General features: G+C 39.7%; 3 protein-coding genes across 3 annotated transcripts; 2 read left to right on the plus strand and 1 right to left on the minus strand.

The window, feature by feature from the left end:
- Positions 1–206: 206 nt before the first annotated feature.
- On the plus strand, positions 207–4,709 carry LOC116326272 (zinc-binding protein A33-like). Its single transcript, XM_039614450.1, has 6 exons — positions 207–608; positions 773–868; positions 1,028–1,258; positions 2,521–2,543; positions 2,625–2,743; positions 2,819–4,709. Exons 1-6 carry the CDS (start codon positions 216–218, stop codon positions 3,367–3,369), a joined length of 1,413 nt encoding a protein of 470 aa, XP_039470384.1. The 5' UTR covers positions 207–215; the 3' UTR covers positions 3,370–4,709.
- A 4,704-nt stretch (positions 4,710–9,413) lies between these two features.
- On the plus strand, positions 9,414–13,173 carry LOC116326221 (E3 ubiquitin-protein ligase TRIM39-like). The gene is made up of 6 exons (XM_031747404.2): positions 9,414–9,637; positions 9,923–10,018; positions 10,161–10,391; positions 12,289–12,311; positions 12,393–12,511; positions 12,587–13,173. The coding sequence occupies exons 1-6, from the start codon at positions 9,479–9,481 to the stop codon at positions 13,135–13,137; spliced, it is 1,179 nt and encodes a 392-aa protein (XP_031603264.2). The 5' UTR covers positions 9,414–9,478; the 3' UTR covers positions 13,138–13,173.
- A 58-nt stretch (positions 13,174–13,231) lies between these two features.
- Positions 13,232–20,488, minus strand: ighmbp2 (immunoglobulin mu DNA binding protein 2). Its single transcript, XM_031747403.2, has 16 exons — positions 20,350–20,488; positions 19,550–19,632; positions 18,898–19,067; positions 18,244–18,439; positions 18,060–18,157; positions 17,784–17,947; positions 17,486–17,686; positions 17,262–17,403; positions 17,001–17,175; positions 15,996–16,178; positions 15,783–15,901; positions 15,594–15,688; positions 14,958–15,081; positions 14,028–14,837; positions 13,733–13,932; positions 13,232–13,603 (listed from the first exon to the last, which is right to left on the minus strand). The coding sequence occupies exons 2-16, from the start codon at positions 19,624–19,626 to the stop codon at positions 13,406–13,408; spliced, it is 2,952 nt and encodes a 983-aa protein (XP_031603263.1). The 5' UTR covers positions 19,627–19,632; positions 20,350–20,488; the 3' UTR covers positions 13,232–13,405.
- Positions 20,489–20,554: the final 66 nt, after the last annotated feature.

Genomic DNA, 20,554 nt, shown 5'->3' on the forward strand with positions numbered 1-20,554 from the left:
GTATTTTTGTATTTTTGTTTGGTAATTTGGTAACAAAATAATTTTTCTGACCCACTACCACGGCTTCAGGGAATGATGCTACTTCTGGATGACTTGCACGATTAACCAGAAATACCAGTTGGCCATCTTTTACTGAAACCGCCTACAGTCACAATGCCTTGAAAGTTTCAAGGCATTTTTCTTCTACACTCACTCGATAGAAACGCTTCAACCTGATGGCTGCGAAAACCACGGTTCCCGAAGAAGACATAACTTGCCCTCAATGCACGGACATTTATTGCCTTCCGGTTCTTTTAAAATGTGGCCACAACATCTGCAGAGTTTGCCTGTTTAACTACTGGGAATGGAAAGGATTGCGAGAGTGTCCTGTCTGTGGCATCGTGTCTGACACCGGGAGACCTCCTATTAATCTGGCACTGCACAATGTTGCAAAGGAACACAAAGTGCTTATAATGACCAGCAGTCAAAACAAATGTTGTCAACACAACGAGAAGTTGAAGATTTTTTGTCACAACGACGGAGAGCTCATCTGTCTTATCTGCAAAATTTCAAAAGAGCATAAAGTCCACGAATGCAGCCCAGTAGAAGAAGCAGCCGAACAGAAAAAGGTTTGTGAAAATAGAAATACACCACAACACAGTAGAAGAAACTCAGTTATATTGTCTATTTGTTAAATTTTAATAGAAAGTGTCTTAGGAGGCCTGAACTGATTAACAAGACTAATCAGCTGTTTGTTCGAGCTCTGAATGTTTAATTTCTTCTTGAATTTCAGGCAGAAATATCAGCCAGCCTTGAGTCTTTACAAAATAAACTCAAAACACTGAAGAATACAAAGCAGAAATGGGAGGAAACTAAAACCTATATCAAGGTAAAAAGAATTTCCACTGCCTCTAGCATTTTGACAACGACTCCAAGCAAGCATGCAATTTTATTTTGCCTCCAGCTTATATTGAAAAATCCCTCTGCGTGACAACCATTCTTTCTCTTTACTGGCATTAAAAAAAACCCCACATTCCTTAACTTGCAGACACAAGCATATGAAAATGAGACTGCAATCAAGGAGGAGTTTAAAAAGTTCCACCAGTTTCTTCGGGAGGAGGAAAACACCAGGCTGAAGGTGCTCAAACTGGAGGAGGAAACCAAGATTCAAATCATGTGTAAGAAGCTGGAAAACATCAGTGACCAGATCAACACTCTCTCCTCCACGATCAGTGATATTGAAAAAGCCCTCAAAGCACAGGATATACAGCTTCTACAGGTACATTTACTGTCATTATACAGACTGCTTTCATTTCTATTAACTTCTAGATTATTTGTCATAAAAACAGTCAAGTAAAAATTATTTAATTAAAACAACTACAACACATTAAAACTTAAAATATTATGAGGCTGCCGTGGCTGACACGTCTTTGTAGCATTGCAAGGAAGTTGGGTACAGTGCCTCTGGATTGGCAGACTGGGGTTTTCATTGAATTTCAAGAAGGCCAATCAAGTTGGAACACAAAAGTGTTTTTCAGCTTCAAAGAAATCAGACTTCTCAGCCTCCCTGGGAAGGTCATTCAGTTGATCCTCAGATTCAGGGGAAACAAGGGAGTTTCCATCAAGGTAATTTAGCACTAATTACTTTTTGTCCTCTTGAACATATTGAAGGGTCGGTGGGAGTTTGCCTAAGTAGTTTAGAAGTTTTTGGAGGACTTGGATAAGTCACAGGCCACAGGCCATGACTCTCACTCTGAAGGGTATGGAAGAATTACTGCTTCAAAGATAGGAATTTAAGCATCTTGGAATCTTGTTTATGAGTGAGGGGGGAGTGGGGTTGGAAGTTTGGCATAAGAGTAAAGTTGTCAATTTACTTTCCCACCCTGTCAAAATGCTGGAGAGATATCATCTCTTGCCTGGTGGATGGAAAATGGATGAATGGATGGCTGGCCACTATATTAATCCACAGTATAATCTGAGCAAATTAGGTGGTTTATTGTACTAGTTTTTGCATGTTGCCAATTGATACAAAACTGTATATATCAAACTGATGTGAATGTTATAGTTTAGAAAGCTATTCGATCATAAACAGTATTGGACACACTGAAGTTTGGCCTCATGGTGGTGCTACAGAGTTAAATTTCAGCCAGCTGTCATCTCATTATTATGATCATTAGTATCAAACATAGCATAAAGTTTTAGAGACAAGTTCAAAGTCTGCTGAGTGGAGAACTGTTCAGAATTGTTCCTCTCTATTTCTAGTTCATATGTGTTTCATATATTGTGTCTGAGTTTCCTGTCCATGTATCTGTCGCAGTTTTCACTGTGTATATCTTAAATTTAGGGTTAGGAGGTTGATGACACCTGTCATCATAGCGCAGTTTGTCGTTTGTACATATACAGTATGTGTAGTTTTGAATTATTGTACGTTTGTTACCTTTCAGTCAATAATTTCCAATAACACAGCTCTACTCCATATGTGATTTTGTAATGCAGCATGTCCTTAATGTACTCTCATTCACTTTCTCTCTTCAACTTAAGGACTACAAGAAGACAAAGAAAAGGTAAGCATAACCCACTATCTGCTAAAATCAGCATTGATCCTTTCCATGAGAGAATGCTGTAACAATTTTAACATGTTTCAGGCTCCAATGCAGCATTGGAGAGCCAGAGGTCATCAGAGATATCCTGATAAACTCTGCAAAGCATCTGGGATCGCTTAGTTTTCAAATTTGGAAGAAGATGGAAGACATTGTCAGATGTGGTGGGTTAAAGAAAAAATTCAAGTTTACTCTAAATTCTATCATATTTTCAACTAACTGAATTTTATGGTTTCCAGTTCCTGTTGTTTTGGATCCAAACACTGCCCAGTTCAACCTAGAGCTCTCTGAAGAACTGTCCTGTGTGCAATACAGCAGCAAGAAGCTCCTACCTAACAATACTGAACGTCTCATCAACCGTGTTTCTGTGCTGGGAGCCACTGGTTTTACATCTGGAAAGCACAGCTGGACCGTAGATGTGGGCCAAGGCAAAGACTGGTACATCGGAGTGGCCCTAGACTCCATCCAAAGAAAGAATACCATCTTCCTCAGCCCTGCTGAGGGTTTCTGGGTAATTGGCTTGAGCAATGGAGACTCACTGTGGGCACAGACCACACCTCGCTCCAAGCTCCCAATGAAGGAGAAGCCCAACAGGATTACAGTAGAGTTGGACTATGAGAGGGGAAAAGTCATTTTCATCAATGCTGCAGATTCTACAAAGATCCACACATTCAAAGACAAATTTACTGAGAAGGTTTTCCCCTACTTTTCCCCCGGATTGTGTGAAGACAAAAAAAAATCAAGCAAACTGAAAATCTGTCCCCAGGTAGTAAAAGTACAAGTCGAGTAGTCAGAGGTAAAACAGAGGTTACATTATGTTTAACAGGCTGCATTGACTGATAAACCAATGCTTTACACATGGAATTCAGGAGGAAACAACTGTCTGAGGAGTGGAATCAGGAAGATAATTAGAATCTGTTAGTAATAGAATTTACAACAGCTATTAAATGAGAATTTAAAAAGTAAACTTCAAGTGATCACTGAATTACAATCAAAAGAAAGGAGAGAAAACTGACAAAGGCAGCAAATAAACTGAGGGCAACAGAAAGAGATAACAGAACAAATCAGGTAATAACTTCAACCTTTAACTGGACTACTTAAAGGTTTTATAAAGTTACTGAGTAAACAATTTAGAAAAAGTTTGGTTCCTTAATTGCAGTTAGTGTGACTTGTAAAGATGAAAACACATACAAAATGTAAACTGTTTGAATTTGGTGAACTTTGTTAGCAACAAATGATGGCGGAAGAATAAATGACAAAACGCACAAATACACCCATGATATTCATTAATAATCACGAAGCAGCAACAGAGTCATTGCTGTCTTAGTAGCTCTCGCTGTCATCTTCATAATCATCATGATCAATACATGACATGGGGACGTCCTGAAGTAGGCGGGGCTGTCTCTGATGACGTAACCATGAAATGCAGGAGCATCGTCTGGCAAATGTTGGTGAAACGTCAAAGTACACTGGTGTAGTTTCCTTTCAAGCTGTTTGAGATGCTGGATTCAAAAAGCTGTTACACCAGGCTGCTCTGTGTCGTTGATGGCATGCTGCTGACGGATGTGCTCTGCTATACTTTTCATTTTCTGCTTCAGGATGTGTTTCTCTCATCTGCTCCAGTCTTCATGTGGCAAACAGTCTGAAAGTTATACCATGGTTAAATTATGAACTCTCTTTTATTCCTGCTTAGAACATTAGAACATCAGGCAACAAAAATCACGGTAATTAAGACAACATAGTGTCAAACACGTGCCTGTGAAAAGAACATTAAGTCACAACTATTTCTTCTTTAACTGTGAATGGTTTACCTGCTGTCTGTAATCACAGATCAGATGTCCTTTTGATCATGAACTGTAATTTTTTTCACAGATTCTATGTCAAGAAAAAAATATCTGTCAGCATAGAAGATGTAACATGTATTGCAATACATAACACTGGGCAAACCGCAGTCAGGTGATTTCCTGTCTCCTGTAAAAAAAAAACACCACTGTCTCTCCACAACGTCACCATCTCTTCTAAATTAAAAGCTTGGCCGGATGGTTGCACTAAAGGTTCATTATCGAGGGACTATTTATGTATTCAATAAATAAACAAAGTGCTTGACACAAACACTTGGTTGTATGTAAACCAATTTCTGGATGCAAATATGTAAAATGTGTTAATAATATTTGAGGAGTGAAGCAGGGTTAACATTTTTCAGTCTCAATACCTGCACACATCCTGTTCACTCGTCAACTGATTCGCACCTGCTAGTGACTTAGGAAAGACTCCCAGGTTACCTGGTGATAGTCACAGTTTAATGTGGGAAGCTGCCTGCTCAATATAACGTAACATTATTACTTTATAACTAAGTTAATGTACTTTGTTTCCTCAGCTTAGAGCTGCTGGAGCTTGTGTTTACCCTCAGAGGGAATTATCTGAATTAAAACTGATAAATGGGAAGGAGGGAGCGATGGACACTGAGCAGCATATCAGTCAGTGTAGAAACAGGCTATAAGATTCAGGAACAGGGTGGAATCATTTGCTTCTGATCATTTTTGATCTGACTCAGTGGTGCTGGCTTAACTTCTCTTCTGGACACATCTTTCCTTTACATGCAGCCCTCTGATGTCGAATAGAGTTAGATTAGAATAGTATAGAACTTTATTAATCCCTATGATGAGGTCAGTTTATTGTTCATTCTTGAGGATGTGGTTTCTGTGTCTGTTCTTCTCATCCTCACATACAGATCAACTTTAAAAAGTAGTGCAACTCCATGGCTGCAGATGTTTGTATGTTTCCTGTGTTTGCTAGTACTTCTTAATTAAAGGACCTAAGTTTTTTTTCTTCCACCGCCCAACAAAATTAAAATAACTAAATAACAACAAAAACAACGAAAAAACAAAATAACTTTAATCCTTTATCAAAGGGAGATGGAGAAAACAAGAAGCGAGGCAGGTTGTTCTCTCTCTGAATATTTTATAGTTTCCATTTTCAAGTATTTCTAGCACACACTACGACAGGCAAGGACAGGTAAAAATAAAAACCATTTTTAGATTTTAAAATAAAATCTTTTATTCATCTAACTGTGCAGCAGAGGTTGGAAAAGTAAAGCTTCAGTATCTTACCCAAGGATACTTCCATATGTAGAAGAAACCAACAAACGACATGAAATAGCTGGCATCTAGTGTAAAGGTTAATGACATTTCTGTGACAATACATATTGTTAGGAAACTAAGCACTGCTGGTAAGCACCCAGACACTCTTATTAGTGCTGTCAATTCCTGAATAGTGGAAAAAGGTTATCTATTATGTGTGGGCTGCAGGTGCATTGTTCTGTGGCATCACCGTAAACGTTTCCGGTTTAAAAGCCTGAGGCTTTTCTGTGTGGAGTCTGCACTCCAGTTAGGAGAATTCAAGTTTATTTATATGGCTTCAAATGCAAACAACAGCTGCCTGTCTCTAATACTGTAAGGTGTTAGGGACAAGGTCAGCAATCTGATGATCCCTTATGAGCAAGCACTTGGCAACTGTGGGGAGGAAAAACACCCCTTTGGGAAGAAACCTCTAGCAGAACCAGGCTCAAGAAGGAGCAGCCATCTGCCGTGACTGGCTGGGTTTTCAACTGTTGTTTGCATGACTGAGATGGTAAGAGCCTAATAAACACTATTATACCCCAATTATTAGTTATTTCTTAATTAAAAATGTCATAGTCCAGTTAGAGCCAAATAAATTTGGCACTGATATTTTCTTATGTTGCTAAAAGGTTGAAAATAGAGACATTAGGTTTATTCTCATTTTTTCCACTTCCATAGAGGAAAATTAAAGGCTTATGTGAAACATATGTTAAAATAATCTGATATAAGTTCAGAACCAATTTGATTTGAAGTCAAGAGAAAGACGATTGAAATTAAAATGCAAAAACAAATAGCATCTACAGCTAGCAGGGCTGGACTGGGACAAAAAATCGGCCCGGGCATTTTGACTAGAGACCAGCCCACCAGGTATTATAGGAAAAGCCATAAAGCCTTTGAATGAAAACAAACGCTGTTGTGACCGTGATGTACACTGTCTTGTTGGTATATATGTATGATTTCTATACATTTTACATCAGATAAAAACTTTGGTTGTCAGAATCAGATAATTAATTATTAAAAGTGAGACATTTTAAATGAGAATAAGAAAGAAAAGTATTTCTTTGTGCCCCCCTTTCCCTGTTAATGTCCTACCTGGCCCCCTGGCAAAACTTTGCTAGACCTGCCCCTGCACAGTTACCAGCTGTCAGCTATGTAAAAAAGGATCCTGATGTTATTTGTCTCTCAGAAACAGTTCATAACTTCCCTTCAAATCATTCATGTCACCTAAAAGGTAAACCTGTTTCTCCATCACCTGTTCAGCTCTGATGATAAGGACATCTCCTGGTTTCATCTTCATGTTTCCCTCTCACCACATATCCAAACCGATGACCAGCAGCTTTTACAGCTGTGGCTCCAGCAAACATCAGCTGATACTAGAAATTAATATTAAAAAAATTCTAACAACAGCTGATCAAGCTTAAACATGCTGCTGTTGTTTAGCGCGACATCTGCTGGTTTCCTTTTTCTGGCGCAAAGTGGGCGATAAACAAACAAGAGAGAAAAGCCGATCAGCTGATCATTGATCAGTTTCATGATTGAAGTAGCAACAGGAGAGGGAGGGATAAGAGAGAATTAGAAACAGCTGTGCGGCCTAAAGACGCAGAATAACTCCAGCTTTGTGTCTTTTTTTCATTGTAGCTGAAGTACGGGACAAACTGTGTTCCTTCTCAGCTCAATACGAAACGCATAATATTTTCTCTGAATACGGGACATTCCGTTTTTTAGGGGACGGTTGTCAACTCTACTAACTAACCTTATGAATAAAATAAAGTTCACTATCAGTAACATCATAGCACCCACCCAGCTGTATAGAAACTCCGTCATGCTAGCTAGCACGCAGTACGAGTTTTGTAACTGACTGTAAAAAGTTAGCACAACGAAAATAAACTACACCTAAACTTGGTTTATATCTGACCCAGATAGACTGCAGGTCATAACTTCTTACCTGAAGTTCAGTTCACCTGACACTCGGACCGGCGGCCGCCTCAGGTCTCTCCTCCTCCTGCCTCCCCTTTCCCTCTGTGGAAGCTCCGCCATAGCCACCACCAAGCAACTGAGTTATTTTTACACATCAGCCAGCATCTGGCCAATCCACCACTTTTCATTGTTTATACCGTTACAAAAAAACCAACCAAACAAAAAAACATCGGCCCATAAAAATGAAAAATCACCACCAGCCAGCTATGACAGCTAGTGACATCAGGTTTGCTTCTCTTTGAAATTTCCCCTTGTGGGACTAATAAAGGTATATCAATCAATCAATCAATCGATTCTGCCATTGACTGTTACGACCATTTGCCAGACCACGGGACAAATGTGCCGAATTGCCGACTTGCACCGGTTAAGTGACTATGGTGTATGTCTTTTTGTACTGAACAAACAGATGCAGGGAGCTGTAGCGTTTCTCAACACCAGAGTGATGATGTATGTTTGCTTGTTGTAACGACCCTTATTATGGTATAGCACCGCTAGGGGGTGTCGTCCTATTATTGTAGTAGTTGGAGAGTCTCCTAGTGTGTAGAAGCTTTACAAATTTACAAATTATATTTGCATTTCAAGTTATGACAGTGATTCGCTAAACATGTTTGTGTTTGTTACAGTAAAAAAACTATAACTTTTTTCTACTCTGATTTTATGTTTTTTGTCTGAATTTAGATCAATTGTGTTAATATAGTATGTCAAAATGAAAAAATAATACAAGTGGCGGAAATGGGCTTCCTCTGAAGGGTGGCTGGCCTCTCCCTTAGAGATAGGGTGAGAAGTTCGGCCATTACGAAGGGGCTCAGAGTAGAGCCGCTGCTCCTCCACATTGAAAGGAGCCAGTTGAGGTGGTTTGGCCATCTGACAAGGATGCCTCCTGTGCGCCTCCTGGGTGAGGTTTTCCGGGCATGTCCCACCGGGAGGAGGCCCCGGGGCAGACCCAGGACACGCTGGAGAGATTATATCTCTCGGCTGGCCTGGGAACGCCTTGGTGTTCCCCCGGACAAGCTGGAGGAGGTGGCTGGGGAGAGGGAGGTCTGGGCTTCTCTACTTGAGCTGCTGCCCCCGCGACCCGGCCCCGGATAAGCGGAAGAAAATGGATGGATGGATGGATAGATGCGTGCATTTGTTGTGTTTTTGTTTTTAGGTATATTTGTCTATTCATCAGACATCAATGCGTTAAACCTGGGGTATTTGGGCCATGTTTGTCTGGGAGTCAGAGTGTTGTCACAAGGGTGCCTGTATGCTAAATACTTAGAAATACATTTTTATATAAACTTGTCAAAATTGTTTATTATGTTATTATAAACAGCCATTCTCATGGTGCAGGTTCTATATTTTTGCAGTCAGTAGATGTAATGGGGAAGAAGATAAATGATCGGAACAGGAGCTGCAGTGGTTATCAGTAGCTGATCCAGTAAGATTAATTCAGCCATTTCTCATTCATGATTTTAAACTCATAAACAGAACAGGCACATTATTAAAATAAAGCTAGTTGGAAATGAACATAAAGTTTCTGTGAACTTTTTTTTTCATTTTTAAGCATATATTGAGGACATTAGTCAACTTCTGCATCTATATCATCTTTGGTTATGTCTGGATGACTTGCATGATTACCCAGTTATACTAGTTGGCCAACTTCTACAGGAAGCTGTAAATGTTCCCAGTTGTACCGCCTACTGTCACAATACCTGAATCAAAGAACATCACTTGACAGAAACACCGGAGCCTTCAGCCAGGGAAGTGCACCACTGTTTGCAGAGTGTGACTATTTAACTGGAAACAGAAAGGATCTCAGTTATGTCCACCACTAATCAAGACAAATGTTTTCTCCACAACCAGAAGCGGAATAGTTTTTGTCACAATGATGAAGTGCTTGTCTGCCTTATCTGCCAACAATCGAAAGAGCACAAAGTCCATGTCTGCTGCCCAGTAGAAGAAGCAGCTGAACAGAAAAAGGTACGTAAAAATATACATTTAAAAAACCTAATACTGGGGTGAAGTTGTTGGTAGACTTACATCACAATGTAAGAAACAGATCTTTAATTAATGACTTCCATCATCACGTAATGTGTCATTTGTTCCACGAATTCTCATTATTCTTATGTCTGTATAATGTAAGAAAATCTCAAATAATTGACAAATTTAATTCAATGTGATATTAAACAAAACCACAAAGAAAACTGATTATCAGGAACTACACAGAAAAAGCTAGATTTTAAAATTCTTCTTGGTACATTTCAGACAGAAATCTCAGCATGCCTCGAGTCCTTAAAGAAAAAACTCAAAGTACTAATGAACACAAAGGAACAATGGGAGGAAATAAAAACCTATATCCAGGTAAAGGTTTTTGTGTTTCGTGAGACAATGCTGACTGTTACTGGGACTTTTTAATGTTGCTTCTGATGAAAAAAATCCCCGGCATGACAAACATTCCTTCCATTTACTAGCTTAAAAAACCCCACATTCTTTAAAATTACAGACACAGGCATGTGAAACGGATACAGGAATCAAGGAAGAGTTTAAGAAGCTCCACCAGTTCCTTAAGGAGGAGGAAAACACCAGATTGCAGGCACTGAAACAGGAGGAGGAAACCAAGACTCAAATCATGTGTAAGAAGCTGGAAAACATTGAAGAGCAGATCAACACACTCTCCTCCACCATCAGTGATATTGAAACAGCTCTCAAAGCACAGGATATACAGCTTCTACAGGTACATTTACTATCATTATTTACAAGCTGTTTTTATTTATATTAACTTCTAAGTTATTTGTCCTAAAAACAGTCAAGTCAACAGTAAAAATGGCTAAACATATCATATTTTGCACAAAATGTTTACCAACTTTATTTATTTAATTGGAAATTTCGTATTTCTTGGATTCAAACTTGGAAGTAAAACATAAAATGTTAGACAAGCATTTCTCACAGACCTTTTTTCCATAGTCTGGATGACCACATGTAAAATGTTAGTATACTGTACTGGTTAATCAGTATAGTCAGTTTTAAAGACACATGTAGCGTCTGACAAGTGGAGCCAACTTCAATGTACCTTAAACCTGCGTTCTTTTTAATGGCCACCAGGGGATAATCCCTGTGATTGCAAAAAGACTTCTGGACCCATTGAAGTCTATAGAAATATCGTTTTCTACCTTTACCACTGTTAACACTTTCCTGTTGAGTTCATGGTCTCAGTTACATATTTAGGGTCATATTAAATTTTTAAAAGGAGTTCATTTCATACATCTTGGTTATACTGTTTGTCAGAAAGGAAGTATCAATTTGTGATTGACAAGTCAATCAATTAGTCAATGAGCGTATGGTTTGACAGTCAGACCTTCAGTTACAAAATTGCTACGTCCATCTCTTACAGTGTCCATGGATGTAACCCATTAGTTTGTGGCCTGTTTTGGAGCCTCATATCTTTCTTTGTTACCTTCATCTTGTTGAGAAATACAAAAAAAAGAAAAAGAACTCAGGAACGGGCAAATACTTTTTCACAGCATTGTACCTGTTTTAATACTACATAACGCATAAATAAAGGCTGTAAAAGTGGGTTTTTTTTTCCTGGTGTAGAGCTCAGAATTTGAACTTTTAAACCTAGTTTAGTTGGCAATTACAGTTTTGGCACTTCTGATTTGCTTCATTTTTTTAAGCACTTGAATGAAATCTGAGTGGCTCCTCATGTGTGCTATCATGCAAGGAGGAAGCCATATTTGAACACAGTGCAGAAGTACCTTCGTGTCTTGTGGACCAAGACTCCTTTGAAATGAACTGTTTCAAAGTGGTAAAGTGTTCAGACGAGTCCAAATTAGACGTTCTTGTTGATAATCGTGGACGCTGCGTCCTCCAGGCTAAAGAGGAGGGAGACTTTGCAGTGTGTTATCAGCATTCAGTTCAAAATCCAACATTGTGGTACAGGAGTGCGTAAGTGCATCCGGTACAGGCAGTTTGCATGTTTTGGAAGGAACTATGAATGAATGCAGACCATCACACTTGTTCCTCCATGTTTGACAGTTGATGCCAAACACTGTGGAACCATCCTTTTGCCTACTCGATGGCAGTGGTGTTTCATGGCCCAGGCAAGCCTCTTTGTTTTATTCTGATGTCATAGTTAGCTCACACGGTCTGCTCACAGAGAGAGGGGGTTGTAGGTAATCCAGAAAAGTTGGAACACTTGTAGGAATTAACAGCACCAACTTTCAAGGCTTGATCAACCTCTATTGCTGCAGAACAGCTTTAAATTGTTAACCCATTTTGTGTTTACTAAAAAAAAAAAAAAAAAAAGAAGGAAAAAAAAAAGGCCTTTTTGTATAACTTTGAAATGTACATTATTTTTCAGTTTTGGGTAACCTCACCTTTTTTTTAGCCTCTGGCCGTTCACCACTTACCTTTGTACCATTTCAAGCTATTCATTGGAGTTGAACGACTTGAATTGCAATACAAAACTGAAAAAAATTGAGGTGTTTTAAAACTTTTGAACGGTAGTGTACATATGTGTGGCTTTGAATTACTGTATGGGTTTAATACTTTCAGCCATTTCCAGATGTGCAACTCTATTTCACACATGATTTCATAATATACTCTCATTCACTTTCTCTCTTCAACTTAAGGACTACAAGAAGACAAAGAAAAGGTAAGCATAACCCACTATCTGCTAAAATCAGCATTGATCCTTTCCATGAGAGAATGCTGTAACAATTTTAACATGTTTCAGGCTCCAATGCAGCATTGGAGAGCCAGAGGTCATCAGAGATATCCTGATAAACTCTGCAAAGCATCTGGGATTGCTTAGTTTTCAAATTTGGAAGAAGATGGAAGACATTGTCAGATGTGGTGGGTTAAAGAAAAAATTCAAGTTTACTCTAAATTCTATCATATTTTCAACTAACTGAATTTTATGGTTTCCAGTTCCTGTTGTTTTGGATCCAAACACTGCCCAGTTCAACCTAGAGCTCTCTGAAGAACTGTCCTGTGTGCAATACAGCAGCAAGAAGCTCCTACCTAACAATACTGAACGTCTCATCAACCGTGTTTCTGTGCTGGGAGCCACTGGTTTTACATCTGGAAAGCACAGCTGGACCGTAGATGTGGGCCAAGGCAAAGACTGGTACATCGGAGTGGCCCTAGACTCCATCCAAAGAAAGAATACCATCTTCCTCAGCCCTGCTGAGGGTTTCTGGGTAATTGGCTTGAGCAATGGAGACTCACTGTGGGCACAGACCACACCTCGCTCCAAGCTCCCAATGAAGGAGAAGCCCAACAGGATTACAGTAGAGTTGGACTATGACAGGGGAAAAGTCATTTTCATCAATGCTGCAGATTCTACAAAGATCCACACATTCAAAGACAAATTTACTGAGAAGGTTTTCCCCTACTTTTCCCCCGGATTGTGTAAGGATGTGCAAAATGCGAGTCCATTGACAATCTGTCCCCAGATAATCAAAGTGAAAGTAGAATAGTTTACCATTTCTGTAGCGTTAAAAGCCGGGCTCCATTATGTGTCATAACAGCACTAGTAATGTATGCAATAAATATTGTGACTGAAACAATGAATATGTTTTGTAATTAAAATTATTTATTTAAATAAGAGTTTTTCAGCAGGAAATTATACTGCACTGTATCAAACTGAGGTCCAAAGAGCAAGAAAATAAACAATTTCAAACACTCTTTTAGCTTTCTCAGAACAAAGTCTTTAGATTTATTTAAATTTAGTGTCAAGTGGTGGCATTAACCATCCTTCTCTTTGTTTTTTGGCTTCCTCTGTGACGCCATGTCTTTTAGCTTAGAATCCAATTTTCTTTGCAGATAGGCCTTCTTATTGGGGTCCATAGATTTGTCTTTCTTCCCACTCCCAGCATAAAGAATGCCCTCTTTACTTATCCTCATTCGAGCATGAGACTTGGCTTTATCTCCACAGCCATGCACCTGAAAAGTATTTGCAAGACGTCAACCAGACTTTCAAGTTAAAAAAAAAAAAATTCCACAGATGCTTGGCAGGTGTTATCTGTTAACCTACACGTCAAACATACTACTCAATTGAGGCATGCCTCTTACCTCTGGTATATGATGACTGAGACAATACTGCCTGTTGCAGAACAGGCAGAGCTGCCCGAGTGTTAGCACAGATGCTTTGCACTTGACAAAACTACAAACACTGTCGGCCTTCATGACACTACTGATGAGTGTGTCGAAGTCGTCATCTGGAGCAGAGGCAGCAGCGATGTCGCAGGCCCCTGCCTTGGTTCGATTTTTACCTGGGGTTGAAAAACGATGCAGAGTTAAACTGTTAGAAAGCTGATGGGTAAGAAAACACCTTTAAATGCTTTGTTTAGACGCTTCTGATGCAAACCTTTTGCTTTTTTTGATGAGTGGCCTTGAGGTGGATGAATGTTGTTCTGCTGCTTTTTTTGTTGAGCGTTTTCTTCCCTTTTCTGCTGCTCCCTCTTCATCCTCTCTAAATGTAAACTTTTCAGGTCTAAGGGGGGTTGAGACGATGGCTCACTTTTTGAATCTGGGACCGTTTCCTCTTCCTCTTCCGTTGCTGCTCGTGCTTCTTCTTTGGCTGGTTTTGACACTGGCGGTCTGGAGACAGTGATACACCTTTCACTTCCCTCCCCTTTGCTCTCATGAATGAGGCCCAGCTCCTCAGCGATCTCATGGACCAGCAGCCGGTCATGTGAGTTAAATGATGATGGAAACTGTAGCTCACTCTGGTTTAAGTTCTTCATAAACCTTTCCACCTGCTCTCTGATCTCAGCACGTCTGCCCTTACTCTGCTCTTGCTCTGCTGATGTGCTAGACTTTGCTTGCTTCTCTGAACCACTTGCATTTTCCTTGCTGCTGCTACCAGCAGATTTTTTCTGTCCTGGCTTTGCTTTACTGGAGGGCTGATCCTTGACCTTGTGTTTGGTAGATGTGGACGTGCTGGAAGAAGCAGTTTTCGCATCTTTGTGGTCACGGGTGTAGTTTTGTGGTACGATGTCTTGAATGTACTCGAACGCTGTTCTGACCTCACCAAACTCAGTCATGTGATCGATCAGGGATTTCAGAAAACCGTGATTCTGAACGGTTTGAGTGTCACACACGACAGCGATGTGTCGTCTTGCACGTGTAACGGCAACATTTATCCTTCTGTCCTCTGCTAGAAATCCAACTTCACCTAAAATAAATGGAATCAGTGGAAAAAAAATTGTGAGTAGACAGATAAACTGTTGTTTATGTTTAACACAGCTAACATCTACAATTCTGTGACAGAATTAAAAGGAATGTCATGAACAACCTTTTCTGTTGGATCGAACTAACGACAACACGACAGCCTCTTTTTCCCTGCCCTGAAATCCATCCACTGATTTTATCTCGAGCTCTGGATGCTTTGCAGAAAGTTTCTGACGTAGAAGATCGACCTGTACGGAGAGAAAAACGGTTGTTGTATTCAAAACAGCACCGTTATATCCATTTTCCTTGGCAGCTGTGGCTTAGGTGGTATAGCGGAATGTCTACCAATCAGAAGGTAGGTGGATTGATGGGTCCACCTGTGTCGAAGTATCCTCGGGCAAGATACTGAAGCCCGAGTTGCCTCCAATTGCATTGTGAGTATGTGAATGTTAGACAAAAGCACTGTATGAATGTGTGTGATTGGCTGAATGAGACTTAGAAAGGGCTTTGAGTGCTCAAAATTAAGTAGAAAGGCATTATATAAGTACCAGTGTGTTTACCATTTACTATTTAAACGATAAAGCTTTGGGTGTTTATTTTTATCAAAGGGAAAGATATTTTTACATATATACACAATGCAAATTTATTACACTGTGCTATGATGATCTAACCTTCAGGACAATTGTTAATAATTCTCCCTGGAAAACAAATCAGTTAATTGATAATCTTTGGTGCTGCCAGTCTCATTTCTGTGACTTACTTGTAGATTGTATGGAGCAATAACAGCTATGTCTTTAGCTTTAACTCCTGCTTCAGTCAGAGCTTTTATGTGCAGATCGACGATGTCGACCTCACCTGAGGAAACAGATCACACGCTGTTAAACTGTCATACCACACAAGCAGTAAACATAGATTGTTTTTTTACAAGGTAAAATTAAAAAAGAATAACCTGTGTTGCCTTTGGACTGCTCATCTGCGACCTCCATTTCACTCAGACCACACCCCGCTGTGTCAATAAGAAGCAGCGGCGTGCTGGTCTCTTCAACGCATGCGACTCCTGCTAGATCTCTGTTTTGAGCGACATTTTTAAATGAATCCAAAGATTCATCCTTCATCAGAACACAAATATGAGATGCTTTAAAATAATACATTGGAGTCTCACTTCAGTAAATGTCCCTCCACGGAGCTGTGAGCGGTCAGTCTTCCCTGGTACATCTCCTTGGAGGCCCACTGCATAATGGCACTGTTCATGCGGTACTGAACTGTCAGCATACGAACCACCGAGTCCCCGTACATCTGGATAAGTCTCTCCATAAGACTCAGAGATAAGCCTTTTGATGCAGCCCTGTATGCAACAGAACAACATAAAAATTTCACAGATTTACTATTTAATTTCCTGAAAACAGTCTTTTCTACCCAGTTAGCTTTGTGAGACATACAACCAGCCTCATTCGCATTCACATCTATGGCCAATTTAGAATACCCATTTAACCCAACCCCAGAAACTGCACATCTTTGGACTGTGGGAGAAAGCCAGAATACCAGGAGAGATCCCTGCTGCACCCTGCCTCTCGCCCTGTGACAACTGGAATAGGCTACAGCCCTGCACAACCCTGAATGGAAAAGTGGAAAAAAATGGATGGAACATCGATGACTTCTTTCTGACTGATGATTTGATACCTGAATTAAAAGTGCATTAGGACGGGATCTCTGAACCACCAGTGCACACAGAAGAGCTGATTAGAGCTAAAAAAACAAACAAACCTGTTTCTGTGTTTTTAAAAGCAACAGACTGGAAAACTATGTAACCTATCCTTTAACCAAGATTGTTGTTTTTATAATCAGAAATCTGAATGCTTCAGAAAATGTGTCAAAGTGTTTTTTAAAGGAAAAATTAAAATTCTAAAAACTATTTCTAGTGACATCCTTTGGATTTTGTCCTCCACTTTTAACTCCAGAGGCTTAATAAAAGCAACTGTGCGAGGCGGTGAAGGTCTCATTATTCAGGTTATGTTACAACCCATTTACATACTGACAACAGATAAGTGCTACATAGTGTATTTTAAGGTTAAAAACTTCTGGGAGTTGAGGAAAAAGGTCACAACGGTATAGATATCAAATGCTGAATATTATGAATGCATAAAAAACCCAAACTTGAATTTTTTACATTTGTGATTTAATTGTAGGTGGTAACTGCTTGTAGTCTCCTGCCAGGATGCACTTGCGCGCTCTAAGCAGGGCGATCCAGCAGCTGCTCTCCAGTGCCTGAGCACACTCATCTATCACCACCCAGTCAAAATGTTCAGCTGGCAGGAACTTCAGAGGCCCGTCATCGCAGGCACCTGCACACACGCAGACAAGCGCTCTCAGATTACCTTTCATCATTACTCCAGCATCTGAATGACACTGTCATCGGGCCATTACTCACCTGTGTTGGTTGATAACACAACGTCAGCACTTTTAAGGATCTGGGCGATGGCTGCTGTCTCTCTGTTTTTCAGCTCTTTTCTCAGCTCTCCTATTTCTCGTTTCAAGTTCCCCCGTTCTCCTTTCTCCTTCTTCATTCCCGTCTTGGAACAATCACAACGTCATAAATCATTCGAGACGGCGCTAAAATGACATGTTAGCGGGACACCACACTATAATACTCACAAATGCTTTATCAATGTCCTTCCGGATCTCAGCGATGATGTTTGCGTTGTCACTCTGAGCCAGGATGGCATCCAGTGAATGTTTCTGTATGGACTCCAGTAGCCTGGCTGGGTGACCCAGCCTCAGGACCTTGGCTTTGCACTGGGCTAACCTCTCCACTAAATTATCCACCGCCACATTTGAAGGAGCACAGCACAGGACCTGCACAGTCACAAGAGCCAAAGTGATCCTGTCTAGACTAGAGTTGTGGCATTGATAACATTCTTCTTTATACACTAACAAATTCACATTTTTGCACCTTTTGCCCATGTTTGACAGCTTGGAGGATGATCTCCACCACAGTGGTGGTCTTCCCAGTGCCCGGAGGCCCATGAATCACTGCCAGCTCTCTCTGTGACAGAGCGAAGGATACAGCTTCTCTTTGGGAGTCATCCAAGTTTGAGTTAAAGAATTCAACCTTATCTGATGAAACAAAACAGAGGCAAACACCAATGTGCTGAATGTTATATATGCATATGGAAACTTGGATTTCTAAACCATCATTTAATTAAAAAAGGAACTAATATTTACTCACTTGGTTGTGACTGAGAAGTAGGTTTTGTGTCTCCAAAGAGAACACTTATTAAATTGGAAGCTGGTCCATTGTTGTATCCATTTAATGTATTCAAAGCACTGTAAGCAGAAAACCCATGGGTTAAGTTTCAAAGGTGTACTGATTCACATGCACTGAGGTATTTTTGGTTACAGATATTCCTCACCGTTTCATTCGTTTGTAGGTGACATCGTTTGCTAACTTCAAAAGGTTGTACAGTGCATCTGAATCAAAACTATGGCCATCCTTTAAATCATCAAAGGCCACGCTTATAGATGCTTGGCCGACCCTTGTGACAATCCCAGTACTGATCTGTGAGGCTGCAGCGCATCCAGTAGTGTCATACAAGCCAACTATATCACCTGCAAAGACAGACACATACCTCACTGTAATATAAACATAAATTAATTACATTTTATTTATATAGTGCAAATCAGAACAACCATTTCTAAAGGTGCTTTATATTGTGAGGTAAAACTCTATAATAATGGAGAGACAACCCCCTATGAGCAAGCACTTGACAAACGTCGGAAACCAAAGCTTTTAACAGGAAGACAGCTCTGACAGAACCAGGCTCAGGAAGGGGCAGCCATCTGCTGCGACCTGTTGGTGGTGAAGGAGGGGAGACAGGCAAAAAGACAAACTGTGGAAGAGAGCCTAGTCCTGTTACAGGATAACTAAATGAGGATTCATGGTCACCTGATCCAGCCTTAACTATAAGCTTTACCAAAAAAGAAAATTTTAGGCCTAATCTTAAAAGGAAAAGGGCTTTAAAGCTGAACACTCTGCCTCGTAAAGTAAAAACAGACGTCAATCTCACCAGGCCCGAAGCTGTTGCTCGGCAGAGATGAGAACCCAAGATGCTTTCTTGGCTCCAAGATGACGACTGTGCGGCCATAGAGGCCTGTGGACTGACTTCCTATTTGCAGTTTCAGCAGGCAAACACCTTTGTTTTGAAGATCCTTGAGAGAAATGTTCTCCTGCCATACCCTGAGGGCACAAAAAAGGGCAATCACGAGTGACAACTGTTGATAACAACATTTGGTTTTATATTATTTCCAGGAGAAACCTCTGTGTTTAAGATAAGATAACCTTTATTAGTCCCACACGTGGGAAATTTGTTTTGTCACAGCAGAAAGTGGAAAGTTATATAGCAAAGATTAGAATACAATAAGAATAATATACTGTACACAACTGTACAGAATAGAATAGAATAAAATAAAATACTATATACAGTAGAATAAAACACACAATAGGATAAAAATAGAATACAAATGCTATATACAACTGAGTAAAAATACAACTTTGTCAGAAAAGAGTATTGAGCAACTAATCCATTTTCTTAAAACCACACCTTAATCTCTCTGAAAACAATTTAAATAAAAATAATAAAAACATCTTTATGTCGCACAGTTCAGCAAACTAAATTCTGCAGTGTGACCGTTTGACAGTGCAGATGTCACATTACATACCTGGTCTCCTCTATCTCAGCCTCCCGCTCCTCCTGCAGAAGCTCGAGTGTCTTGGACACAAACTTTTCCAAGGCCATCACTCACTGAATGGTAACAGAACAAGAAGTCTGTAGCACATCATCTGATTTTTAGAAAAACATCTCTACATGCTATAATATTTATAATGTGCAACAGATTATATTTGATAAATAATCTTAATTTTGTGATTTATGGATTAGTTAAATCGACATTTCACCCACTTTAATACTAAAGTATAGTTTTGCTTCCAACTTTCATGCTTTTTCTACCTTCTGTTTTGCTGTTTTACAGTTTTATTTCTATACACCTCTTCTTTGTGTTAAAAAAATTGATTTAATGTTCTACAAAAAACCCAAACAAATAACAAACAAAATAAAAACGTCTGTATGCAAAGCAATAATAGTTATTCATGATCATACTACTACACAGGTTAAATTGGTCTTTTAACCATATTTAAATATTTTTGTACTTTTCCTGTAATTCTCCTCCTAAATAATTCGTCCGAAACTGAATCTACTAGCCTGTACACCCATTACTGTATTTATTTTATTTTTAATTTTGGGAAAACGACAAAAACAACAAGGGAAAAACGAAAATTACATTAAAAAGCTGTAAAATAAAAAGCACTAGGACCCACTCTTACTTATCATAGATGAAAGTAACCCTTAAAAAAGAAGCAGGGTATAGGTAAATCGTTTCAATGCACACACATGTTAAAGCTAAATACTGACATCACAGCCACGGTCATTTACGAGCAGTTAGCAAGCGAGAACTGCACTCACCTGTTAGCGCCTGAAACCTAAAGACGGAAAGGCCAAATTTAACGTTAGTTAATCATGTAAAATAACTTGGAAATGTAACACCCTCCTCTCTGTCATTACTCAGGTGGATTTGTTTGTTTCCTGTTCTCTTCCTTGTTTGTGTTTTACTGGTTGACAAACTCGCCCCACTGCCACCTATAGGCTCGGATGACACAAACACGCACCT

The sequence above is a fragment of the Oreochromis aureus genome, linkage group 7 (genome assembly GCF_013358895.1).
Source record: "Oreochromis aureus strain Israel breed Guangdong linkage group 7, ZZ_aureus, whole genome shotgun sequence".
In the NCBI taxonomy this organism is placed as follows: Eukaryota; Metazoa; Chordata; class Actinopteri; order Cichliformes; family Cichlidae; genus Oreochromis; species Oreochromis aureus.